This window comes from Pseudopodoces humilis, chromosome 6, assembly GCF_049639895.1.
Source record: "Pseudopodoces humilis isolate 2021_Gansu_Grassland_sample_001 chromosome 6, ASM4963989v1, whole genome shotgun sequence".
In the NCBI taxonomy this organism is placed as follows: Eukaryota; Metazoa; Chordata; class Aves; order Passeriformes; family Paridae; genus Pseudopodoces; species Pseudopodoces humilis.
In genome coordinates, this window is record NC_142205.1 from 40,262,155 (window position 1) to 40,275,333 (window position 13,179).

General features: G+C 38.0%; 1 protein-coding gene across 10 annotated transcripts in view; it reads right to left on the reverse strand.

Moving 5' to 3' along the window:
- Window positions 1–8,491: 8,491 nt before the first annotated feature.
- RAPGEF2 (Rap guanine nucleotide exchange factor 2) overlaps window positions 8,492–13,179 on the reverse strand; it is a 183,004-nt gene continuing 178,316 nt past the window's right edge. For all 10 annotated transcript variants that reach the window (XM_014262039.2, XM_014262029.2, XM_014262016.2 and 7 more), the window contains 2 exons: window positions 11,654–11,959; window positions 8,492–10,498 (listed from right to left, as the gene is read on the reverse strand). In XM_014262039.2, the coding sequence (XP_014117514.2) occupies window positions 10,473–10,498; window positions 11,654–11,959 (332 nt within the window). In that variant the 3' untranslated portion in view covers window positions 8,492–10,472. The remainder of the gene's footprint in view (window positions 10,499–11,653; window positions 11,960–13,179) is intronic.

Here is a 13,179-nt window from a genome sequence, read left to right on the forward strand (position 1 = left end):
GGTATAGGCTAAATTGACAAAGAATGCAAGATATATAACTAAAGACAGAAGAAAAGCAGTAAACTAATGTATAAAACGTTAACCTACAACCCTGAAACTCCAAACAGCAGCAACAGCAATTTACTTGACTATCCTAGGTGAATAATCAAAAGAACACCACTGATCACTAGCTAAGTCAACTTTATGCCCTTGTCCCCACAAGGACACAAGGCAGGCAGGGATCCAACAAGGCACTGGAAGTGGGACAGCCCACAGGAGAGCCTTCAGCCCATCATTCCACAGGAGCTTGAACTACTGTCAAGCAGCTCATCTGGATGAAGGGGAGACATGACCGCTTTCAGCAGGTCAGCAATTTGCATTCTTCCCATTTATGTATGTCTGCCCTTTACTTATGCACACTTTCAGAGCATCATAAATATGAAGAAGCTCCTGCTTTAACCACAATGTCTTTTTGGAGAGACCCACACCAAACAGCAACTTTCATAAATGCCCATCTGCTCTGAGGGCAGGATCCTCTCAGCTCAGAGCTCCAGGCACGCCCAAATGAACTGAACTGTGACTTCTGCTGCAATTAAATTATGTAGCAAATCATGAAACCATTGGGATGGCTCTCTAAAGAAAAATATACAGGTCTACATCATAATCAAACAGTGTTAGAACTAAAACACTGGATAATATAGTTCCAATATCAGCGAGCAGACACAGGGAATTAAAGGTAGATTATCCTAATAAAAAAGGAGTATAATTTTTGCTTTTAGAAATCTTGCTTAAACAACACAGCATTATTGATTTTCTGCTGTTTAGAAATAAGCAAGTTTATTCACTTCACAATATTCAACCTCACAATGTCGAGAATGCCAACTACATACCTAGATAATTACACACTTCTTATCTTGTCTTTGCAAACTGGACTAAGGAAGGTCTCTCATGTATCTGCTGCAGAAACAGCTGCAAATCTCGGCTACTCCAAATCCCAACCACAAAAATTACTCCTTTAGGAACATCTTCTCAGGACAACCAGAACACAGAACAGTGTGAAAGATTGTTTTAAGAAAATAATCAGCAAGTTAACACTGCAGTACAGGTAGCCATGAGAAAGCTCCTCAGGCACCTGTGAATTGCCTGAGAATTAAGAATTCTACCAGTACAAGCTAGGGCAGGATCAACATTTTCTTTCACAGCCATCTGTCTGATACTGAGATGCATTCTCAAGAGGAAATGTCTCCTTGTTGTCCAAAGACACCAACTGCTGCAAATGAAACTATGCCCAAGAAAAGTCTGTCTTAAGTGTCAAGGGCAGCTTGTGCACTTCAACACAAGGAAAAGAAATTGTTTGTGACACTCAGACTAGCAGGAGATGTTAAGAAGAACAGCATCAGCACATCAGGAGGCAGCAAATACATTCAGCTGCAAAGATTTCTTTAGCAGTATACAGAAGTTGAAATCGAAATTTCAGCCAAAGCTATTAAAATTATGAGGACACAATCATCAGGACAAGCTTTCAAGTATGAAAGGAATAAAGGCTGACACTGCCAATGCTACATAAACATCACTGAATTCCTGATTTCAGTTAAAATGCAAATCCAGAAACCTCAATGACCCTAAACCTGAAATGAAAAATTCAAACAAAACTTAGATGAATAAAAACAAACCAAAAAAGTACTAAGAGCAAATGATGCAGTGTGACATCCCAGCAGCTTAGCAGTGAGCAAAGATTTTAAAAAAAATAGTAGAGTGTGCCACATCTACTTCAGGGAGAACTCATTGCACTCAAATTAAAAACAAATCCTGCAGAACAAAGGCTGAAATTAGAAAAATCAAAGAATAGTAGTTGCAAAGACACCAGAAGAATGTCTGCATCAGATCCAGGTGATTTAAACACTTAGTCACCTCATACTCTTAGTGATAGTTACAGACAGTATCATTTGACTGAATAGAGTAACTTGCTCTCTGCAAGTGGACAGACATTTTGAAATTAATATTTGTGCACAGTGACTCCACCTGATATTCAAATAGGCCCTTAAGGGAGCTTTGCCCACAAGCAACACCATTTTATGTCCCTAGTGCAAAACATAATATGAAGGAAGGTCCAACCTCAAATACCTGCCAGAAATATATGGGAAAGTGTAATTTACCTACAGGACACTTACTGACCTCTGCAAGCCTTAATCCAATCCCTTACAGGAATAGTGTGATCCTCACTGCCTAAAGACATTATTCCAGCTACTCAGAACCTATGAGAATTTGCAAACTGCTGCATTCTCGCTGGCAAATGTGATATCACACTTACATGCCACATGAAAAGAAACAGGATGTATCCAACTGACTCCTTAACCAAGACAGCTTTACAGTATAAGCAACCAAGAACTGGACAGCATCTTCAGTGAATTACAGAAGACCCACAAGATTTTGAAGACATTAAATGTGTGACGTGCCTGTTTTCATAAAAAAGTATTAGAGGAGCTAAACACAAAGGTACACCAAAAAAGAATGCCTATGCACACCACTCTGGAAAGCCAACTGCTTGAAGAGCAAGTACCAGAATGGAGACATCCCAAACAAACAAATATTGTAATCATGGAATATTCTGAGCTGGAATGGAACCACTATGGTTATCAAAGTTCAACTCTTGACCCCGCACAGGACAGCCCTCAGAATCACACCACGTGCCTGGGAGCATTGCCAAAACACTTCTTGAAGTCTGGTGGGCTTGGTGCTGTGCCCACTTCCCTGGGGAGCCTGCAACACACAACATAGAGGTAGTTCGGTCCTGTACAGGTCTTCAACAGTATTTTGTAAGGAAGCATGTTTTTATAGAGAATGATACTGGTTAAACATGAAAAGCAGCAAAAATGTGATTTACAAAAAAATAATAGTTAGACTAAATAGACTCATTCAATTACACAACAGACCTCTCTGCTGTGTAAGATTACTGTTTGCATTTGAGAAGTCCTGCATTTGAGCCACAGCTGCTCCCTCAGTTCCTCTCCTCCCCAACTCCCTTCATTGTTCCTCAGCCACACTCCATTTCTATCTGACAAAGACTTCAGCACATAAAAAACCAAAAACTTTGCATTAATCAGATCATAACAAAGTAAGAGTTAAGCTATGAATATATTGTGGGCACTACACAGAAACATGAACAATCCAGCTTTCAGGCAGCAATTGAGAAAAGGGCTATATACATGCAGACAAAGAACTGGAATCTGAATTTGTCCTGTCTGGGTACACTCCTTTCAAGCTTTCTGAGCGCTAAAGTGCTGCCTCCTTCCATTGTTTCTGCGAAATACACACAAAACATAGTTTGGGAGGAAGGAAATGGGTGGTGCTGTGCTCTACAAAGGAGCAAAGAGAAGCTGTGTGAGAAAGCTACTAATATAAGCAACAGGAAGAGGTTAAGAGGGAGGGAGAATTATGCATCTAAAGAACAACAAGGGAGGCATGAGAAAGAGGAAAAGCATGTAAGTGCTGGGAAGAGGAGAAGCAGCAAAGTGCACCCCTTTGTAGTCAACAAAGCACTTAGAACATGAATGAGTTGTTGAATCATACTCAAAAGCAGTACATACATAAACCATATGAACATGAATTTTGGTAAAGGCTCTGTTACGAGCTTTTCATAAATACAATGACTGACTTGCCAAATGAACTCCACATGGACCAAGGCACAGCAAGCAAAATCTCAGGAAGCTCAGTGATTTTGCCAACATTAGTTGAACATAGAACAAAATTCAACATTCTTTAGAAACTTTTATGTTCAGCCTTAATGACAGAAAGACTTCTATCAGTTTCAGGGCTGTTCAGCCACTACCTCCTCTCAGGGAGCTACAAGAAACAGGACCCCAGGTTTCCTTGGAAGCTGCATTTCACAGGTTTTCTTTTTCTCCTCTACTACTAAGAAGACACAGACTTTCTCAAAGCACAGTACCAGAATCTGAATAAAATTCCTCAGCCAAGTTCTCCACTAATGTCACTTAGAGTGAAATATTCACTTACTCCAAAGGTTACCCAGGACACAAACACGGTCCAGAATGTGTCATCAGCAAGGGTAAAAAGTAAAACGAAACAAGACAAAATTTTTTTAGTAACCAGGAAAATCTGGACTCTATCCTTTAACCCAAACCAAAATAAGCAAAGGAAACAAAAATTGATGAATAAGTATATTGGAGGATAGGGAAGAAAAATCAAAATGGACAGACATCAATCTGAATTAGACTTTTTCATTGACACAAAAAGCCAAAGATTCTTCAACTGAATAAATACCTCAAAACCAAAATGAGTCTGCAGGGCCACTATATGGCCAAGAAAGAACAGAGCTCAGGAATAATCCATCTCTAGTTATGTACTATAGCTCCTAGTTTTGAAAGAGCTAGTATTTGATACCACAGACTGAATAACAAGACCTGGTGAAGCTGCCACATGAGGAGCTACACCAGGGGACTGAAGCATTACAAACATATGAGAAATGTGGTGGGGACAAACAAGTCATCAGTCTGACCTAATAAAACCTTGAGAATACATCTCAAAATAGAAAACTGTTTATAGGTCCTGAAGAAAATACAGAAAAGAATAAAATGCAAGGTAGAGGCAATATAGAGTAAAATAAACCACCCACCTACATGGGAGGGAATAAACTATGTCCTGTAAGACATGGAATTATCAGTTTGGAGAGGGACTACTACTGGATTTCTTGATGATCAGACTGTAATAATGAACAATAATCATCATAGCATAAATGGTCGAGAGTACAGTGTTGGAAGAGACTGACAATAGATCAGAATATTCTAAGAGGAGAATGTGATGATGTGATTGATAATCAGAGTGACAAAAGTAGAATAAAAATCAGATCAAGATGCAGATCATGCTTCATTTTAAGCAGCATTTTTAGACATCTACATTAAAAGAAAAAAAAACCCAAAAAACAGAAACAATCAAACACAACAAAAACCTCCAAACAAACTGTACAAGATGCAGAGTGCATACAGAGGTTTCCATTCTAACTGTCCCACTTAAATTTGACTTATTCTGACAGGCCAGACAGGAAGAACATATGGCCACTGTAAGGTATAGGTACAAGAAAGGAGAAGGGAAGAGAGCTGCTCAGCCCAAAGAATGTTTAAGGCAAAAATCACACACACATATAAACCAGCATATGGAGGCTCATTAGCTTTTGAAACCAGAGGAATGCATCAGTCTCCCAAGTAAGAAATGCAGCAACAGCACTATCTCTTCTTAAGAGCAAAATGTGTCTCAAGGCCATGTGAGGGTTCCCTGGATTGTCAAACTAGAACAAATCCAGTTCTACACTGATGCTGGAAGTCAGGCCTCAGTGTGGAAGGCTGGTTTTTATCAGTGTCATTTCCTGTGTTTTACTTGGACTCTGACCAAAGACACCAAGGCAGAAAAGCCATCCTGGGCCTCATGGCCTACCTTCTCTTACGAAAGCCACAGTTCAGAGCATCTTACTTGTTACAGAAAACTTCATAAAACTAGTTTAAAACTACTCATATTGCTCTAGTTATGAGAAAAGCTTCAAAACATATTGAACGCAGCACCTAGGCAATTTATCTCTGCCACACCTACTGACCCTGGTGCAAGCGGCAAAATTTTCATGGAACCATATCAGAAAGTACCAACTGCATGTCAAAACAGTTGTGTGGTTACTGAGAAAGCATTTTAAACATGACTATTCCAGTGTAAGTTTCAGTGAAATAAAATTACTTTAATGCTGCACTGGCTTCTTTTCCAGTGCAGACATCCTAGCTAAAAAAGTGGATGCTGCACTAGAGTATGCAATGGGGTTTTTCCTACACATACGCACATATAAAATGGGTTTTTATATGTGTAATATTTTTATATACATACACAAAGGATTTCATTGCCAGCAAGGGCAACAGTGCTGCAAAGAAACAATCTTCATGTCAAAAATTAAACTACTTAGGCCAAAACTACGCCTTTAAGGATCAACTGAATAAAGAAAATCCAAATTAATTCTCCAAACTAAAAGAGAAAACTGAGCATGCCAAGCTACCAAGTAAAAAGCTGAGGGAGGTACGAGTCTACACTCAAGGAGAAGCCAGCACTTCTACTTAACACAAACTTGAGTTTTGACACAGAAAACCAAGACTCATTTCACTACAGAGAATGCTGTCTGTGTACAGGTGTGCAGAGTATCACTGTAAAAATTTAATCCCAAGAAAATCAAATGACAATTGTTTAAGATTATGCTGTTGATGGTTGCTACTAGTTGACTATCTTTAACTAATTCCTACATACCACATATAAGCAAAAGAGAAGTTTAAAGGTTTTCATATTCTAGTAAAAACTCTAAATTTTCATTTATCACAATTTCAGTTGAAAGTAGAAAGTAATGGATTCCACCGTACGTCACCAAAAAACCTACTTTCACTCCAAGCCTTCTCTCAAAGCATGCCATTTTTAGAGACAGGACTGTAAATCTTACTTAAAGCACAATCTAGAGATAGGGGACCAAAATTATATTAATCATGTCACATGGCTGCTGTCTCCTGAGAGGGTCAATTTCCAGAGTAATTTTAACAATGTTCATATTTTCTTCAATGTATCTGTGTTATTTAATTTATGTTAGAGAGGCTGTTGCAGCTACATAGGCTTTATTCACAGAAGCATTTTTAATGTTTCATTCCATATCAAGGAATACATAAATATTAATACTCGCAATTAAATAATTACTTGAATTCTCTAGAGTTGATTTTGTTTTAAGTATGCAACAATCCATATGAGACAGCCTGGAAATTTATTGCATTTCCTACTAGTCTTTAAGAAAACAGAGAGCTTTTGGTTTTGTTTTTTATTTTAAAACAAAACCTGTTCCTCACCTTAGGTTGACCAAGTATTTGAGTCTCAGATTAACAGATGCAAAACATGCTTCTCAAAATGACTAAGATGAATCCATTAAAGCAGTACCCTCAATACTTTATCTTTTACAGATTTGTGCTGACTCCAGTGTGCAATATAATGCATAAAGGAGTAGCCTCTGCCTCAGTAAGTTTGAGTAAAAAAACCAAAAACATAAAAGCAAACTGATAATTGAATGACATTTCCTCAAACACACACACAAAAAATCCTTAGATTTCAGTGTTTCTTTCCATTATGGTGAATGCAACACTAAATCCCAGCAATTGGTATTTACTTGTCTGCATCTTGCTGCATCCACTCACTAAGTACAAAATTCATATTACACGTACTACAACTACCAAACCTCTTTCAGATGTCACACCAAGGCCTTCAGTTCTATTGAATCAGTTGCTGTGTGATGTGTTATTTATCACCCAGTCCATAATGAATTAAGCTATCTGTACTAGATGCTATGTCGAGGATGTCTCTACATAATGTGTTCTCAAAATACTAATTACAGTAAGGAGGCACAAACAGGATAGGGAGTGCAGCCTAATTCAATAATATATCAAGCACAGAGGAAAAATTGACAAGTGTGCAAACACCTACTAGTTAGTAAGATGAATTATTTCCCTATCACTGCACCTTTAGTACAACTGGAGGACAATCTTGCAGGTAAAACATGTAAAAATGTGTGTTTATTCTATTAATGCAAAACCAAATTTTAATCTTTAGCTTGTTGAAATGTTCCCCAACAAGTATTAGCCACAGATTCACAGAGAGCAGTTCCACTCACACCACACAAATCTAAATCTCCACAATTTCTTTCCTTACAGTGCTAGAGATTACAGCAATAAAAACACAATGTTTACAAGTCCTATATTTTCAGTGATTTTTAGCTTTCTTAATAATTCTAAGTGTGGAACATTTCTAGAGCTGTGTTAGGAAGACTTAAATCCAGACAGCATTTTGTTGCTTCTCTTTGCATTGAACTAATTTTAGATTTGGAAATGCCACCTGTCAGGCATTTCAAAGCTAAATAGGATACGCTGTTTATGGGTTTAGCTGTACCATTTTAAACCAGTCTTCTGCATACCATTGGAAATAAAGAATCTAGCCTCTAGGGAAAAAATAAAATCTACAGATTTAATATTGAATTAAAATCAGCTTTTATTACTGGGTATGCTATTGGATGATATTTATTATTTGAAATATTTTGTTCAGAAAAAACTCAAATGGATCACCTTCCATACTTCTCCCTACCCAAATGTTAAAACTTATATTCCTTACTTTTACACTATTCAGAATATAAAATCAACACAATCTTACCTTTAAAACTGTTTGCATTCTACATACACCTAAGCCCATACCATTTTTGGCATCTCAAATGTTTCTGCTAAAGATGCTCACAGTATCAGTCATTCTCATTCAGCAGGACACACACCAAAGTTTTCAAAAATTATCAGGAGCACAACTGTATATTAAGAAAAACTCCACACCAGTGGTTTGCCCACATCACTTGGCAATGTCCCTTTAATATTAATACACAGAGAAGTAAAATTTTTTCATAAATTTGTTCAAGTATGTGGAACATGTAAAATGCATAAGAATCAATATGGACTTCATTAATGTTATATTTATTTATTTTCCAGCTTCGTACAAACTGGATGTAGAAGCATAAACATAGTACATTTCTACCATTTTCAACAAAAATATAACCAATATGTACAATTATTGTATTAAAAATACAAAAGGATACAGACTCCACCAATGTCTTTCTAAAAGACATACAGGTACAAGTAGTATCAAAAGTATGAGGAAATCACCAGTTAATTGTACATTCTGCACTTGACATCACAGAGCGAACTGAGATTAGCAGTCCTATGGTCTACAATTACTTAATGCTTATATAACATTTGTGCAACTTGTGATAGAGCTAGGATTTTGTATTTCTATATGCACATGAGGTCTATAGCCTTGAGAATAAAACTGGCAAATAATGCATATTACATGTAAAATTACAAATGCATAATTGACAATGTGATACATAAGCAAATAGACAAAAGCCATGATTACTGGAGAGAGAATTAAATAAAGCACTGACATTTGTTTGATACAGTGAAAAAACACTGCAATTTGATCTTTAAAAGTTGAAGCTATTTACGTTTATCTACTGATCAATATGATCAGCTGAATTTAATGGAAAAAAAAAAAAAAAATCCAAGACCAGCAGTTCCTCACATTTGAGTACTACTCGGATTGGCAGCCTTCACTTCTCTGGAGTCTGTGCAAAAACAACACAAAAATAGAGGGGAGGGTCATTTTAGTCATTATAGGGTTAATAGCAGCTGTGAGCAGGTGGTTGCTACACACTGGCCTTCTCTACACATGCAGTGTTCCATGAAGCCATTAACAGTTGTGACTATTTCTGCATTGCAAAGGCTGACAAATCTGTGTTATTTATTTATTTTTATGTTTTTTTACTTAAAGGCTCAATTATCCCCTAATGTCAAAGTCAATAGATGGAGATTATTAGATCAGTGTTAACAGCTGACATGACCTGTGACATCCCAACTTGCCTTCACTGCAGTGTTATCCAGTTAATTTTTATTTTAATATAACTACTATATAGTTTTTTTTTAAAAAAAGTATATAACTTAATGGGGGGGTTGCCATCTGTCTTTTTACGATGTGACACTTTTTTTAGCATGCCATCCTGTATTCCACAAGGCACAGGTATGAGACACACTGTGTCCTTTTCCATCACTGACCAGCTGCAAGCACTGTGTTTCTGCATTTAGACCAGACCCGGATAAGGATGCCATTAACACTAACATTTACAAAGTTGTGAAGATTCCAGGGTGGGGCACATTAAGAGCAAAGCCAGGTAGTCAAGGAAAGGCTGCATCCTGCAACCCCTGCCCTCCCTTCTGCCCTGCTCAGCCATGTGATATTCTTCCAGGAACTCAGGCTGGCAACCCTACTTACAGGTGTGAAATAATACTGTAATTACTATTCAGATGCACTATTTGATCTCCCAAATGCAAACATACAAAATTGTAACAAAGGCATTGTAAACAAGCAAATAAGCACTGCCTCCTCGAAGGATCTCAAAGCAATTTTCTCTTTGTAGGTTAAAGGCCAAATGTAATTTGACAACTAACTTATCTCATTATCCCAATGAGACCAAGTGCTAGGATTGTGATTAAAATCTAAAAGGAAGATTTAAAAAAACCCTTCCAGGCATTGGGAAGTGCAGCCAGAGTTAATCATCCTGATGTGATGATCTTGGAATTTGGAATGATACTGTGTGATGTGGCAGACAGCGACAGTGGTAGCTTGGAGATTGCTGCACTGTGCATTTCAAGCAACACAGTTTGAAAAGTGCCAGGGCGATTTCTTCACAGTATTTCACATGCAAGGGGAGAGGGGACAGAAAGGGGAGGGGCAGAGGAAGAAGCCCCATGCTGCTTTAAGGCAGGGAAGGAGGCAAATAGGTCCACCATCCATTAATCATAGTTCCAAGGCTCCTGTTCTAGGGACGTCTTCTTGTGCTCTCCTTTAAGGTGGCTCACTCTGGATCCAGAAAAGCCCAAGTCTTAGACAGCAGAGACTTGTTCATCTTCTGCAAACGTAATAGGATAAGGGAAAATAGAATTTAGCTCATAAAGAACAAGACTGCTATTGAATGAAACAAGCTGTGCATACAATAACAACTGTGTATAGTGCTCATGTGTTCTCCATTTCATTGTGTAAGTATATATACTTTAAAACAATCTAAATTTCAGAACATTTCAGGTCTCATGAGACATATTCCTTTGGAATTTTGATCTTGAAGAAAGTAAGACAATAGCTTTAACTAAGCTAGATGCACTTATTTACCCCAAGGAGAACAACAAATACTCCTAGATATCTAATAGATTCAGAAAGGCATCTGATATTTTCCCCTAAATATATATTCAATTTAGTCATCATTAGTAGAAACAATTAAAATTCTCTGTCATGGTAATTCTCAAAGTTTGAGGCAATTCAGTTAAGGTAGGCTTCATTTTTTTCCTATCATGTTCAACTGCAAAGTTCATCCTGCACCTAAAACCTTAGTAACTAAGCAGTTAGAGGGAGAAGGAGAATGTTAATCTATCGTTAAGCGAAACAAAGCATTTAAGTGAGTGATTTTAGCACCACCCTGCCTAAATTTTGAGGACTTAATGCTGCAATCCAGCTACACTTGGTCTCCATGTAAAAACATCACAGTTAAGCTAAAGCATAAAGATGTAGACACATTTAGACCAGCAAGGTAGAGAGACAGCAGTGGGCTCATCATGTGCAACAGCTGGAGTAGAAGACTCAGTGTCCCACAGTGTAAAGAATTTTAGGTAGAATGTGGGTGACTACCCAAATAAACCTGAGCAATGGTGCTCTACAGGGTGGATGAGAAAGCATCCTGTAGACCAGGATACTTTTTTGATCATTAAATACATGGTTAATGGGGAAAACCATGGCAGGCAGGGCTGTACAAGGTGAACATAGGCAACTTCAGGGAAGCTGCCTAAGCCCAACTGCTTGGTTGTTCAAGATTCAGGTGGACCTATGTTCCAAGTTTTAAATTATATTTAGAAGGAACTAAATGCTTTGCATTCCAAAAAGTTAACAAATAGCAAGTTTTGAAATGGAATAGAGTTCAAATTATGGCAAGATTTGTGCAATTTGCTCTGTGTATGTGAAAGTACTGACCCGTTTTGCATGCAGCACGCTCAAAATCTAACAACTAGAAATTTACCATCCTCCTCTGTGGAAAAACCTTGAGATGGATAGTGAGCAAGTCGTGGATCTGACTCATTTGGTTTATGCCACTGAGGTTTGTTCACGGGCCTGCCAGTTGAGTGGCCATGCGACTGCTGCTGTGGAGTTGCTGTCCCATGAGTCTCACATGTCCGTGCCACCATTCTGGACCTCTGAAGTGCTATGTTGTAGTCTGGAGGCTTCCTGGTTGGATGGGAGCCACCTTCTGCAAACTCAGTAATAGGTATTCCTACATAACCAGGAGGGGTTGGAGGTGGTTCCCGATATCGACCCTCTTTTCTTGCTGCAGGGAAAACAAAAGATGATTGTTAGAGACAGGATGAGGAACACTGCTCAAAGGAAAATAGAAAATAGTTAAAAGCTAAATAATTATCAACCAACTCAAAAGCCTAGGAAGATAAAATTGGAATGACAAAGATTAACTATCATATGCTAGAAAAAGAGCTTGTGAAAAATAAATTAATCATGAAAGTACAGAATGTACAACATATACACAATGTAGCCATTCTCCCAGCAGTGAAGCATTAGTCTAACAAGGTCCACCAAATTTCATGGGGAATTTGTTCAAACTTCATAACTGAAGTTGCTCCATCAATTGCACAAAGTAAAATGTACAGTGATCAAAGTAACATGGAAGACTCAAAAGTCCACAGAAGTAGTAAATGGTGGCATCTCCTCAAATGCACGATTGTCTTAATTCTGAAGATGGGCTTTGCATCCAAAAGCTCATCTCTTTGTTTTTAGCATCTTTGAGGGGGAAAAAATAAATGCATCTGATACACTATTTTCATCCTACAAATCTTACAACTTAATAAGGCATAAGCTACAACTCCAAGAGGTCAGGAAGAGAAGTGGGCTTCATCATTATACTATTTGCATGCACTACTGCCTGCAGCCCCTATGGTCATATTCTCTGCAAAATCGAAATTGAAAGCCTTCCTGTAAGAAAAATGACTGAATATGATTTTATATAGGAGATGGAAAGACCACCACCTGGCTTGTGGATTTCACTGAGATGTGACTACCAGAACAAGGCTTAACTCAGAGCATACTGAGAAGCTCTCTCGGAGAGAACTTCAAGGGAAAAAAAAAAACCAAAAAACAGTTAAGAATCCTAAGCATTTGCATGGACACAACAGAGAGGCAAGAGTCTCTGTTTCAGGGTTAAGTACTTAAAGAAGTCAGCTGGGACTTTGATACTGAACACATATTCTGGACCCAGCCCTTTACCACATGACCACTTTAATGACACACCTTACACAAATACAGCAGGAAAAAAACACCAACACAGACAATTTACTTTTCATAGCTTGTCATACACTGTATATTCTTGCATAAGTGGTGATGACAACACCACCCTGCATTAGGCAGTGTGATTTGACTGAAAGGTAGTACAAGCTTAAAATGGATTGGTGCTTATTTGAATGCAAGTGTTTATAGACTAAAAATAAATCCTTGGTATTACAACAAAACCATATTTTCCAATAGAGTCTAAGTACTTTT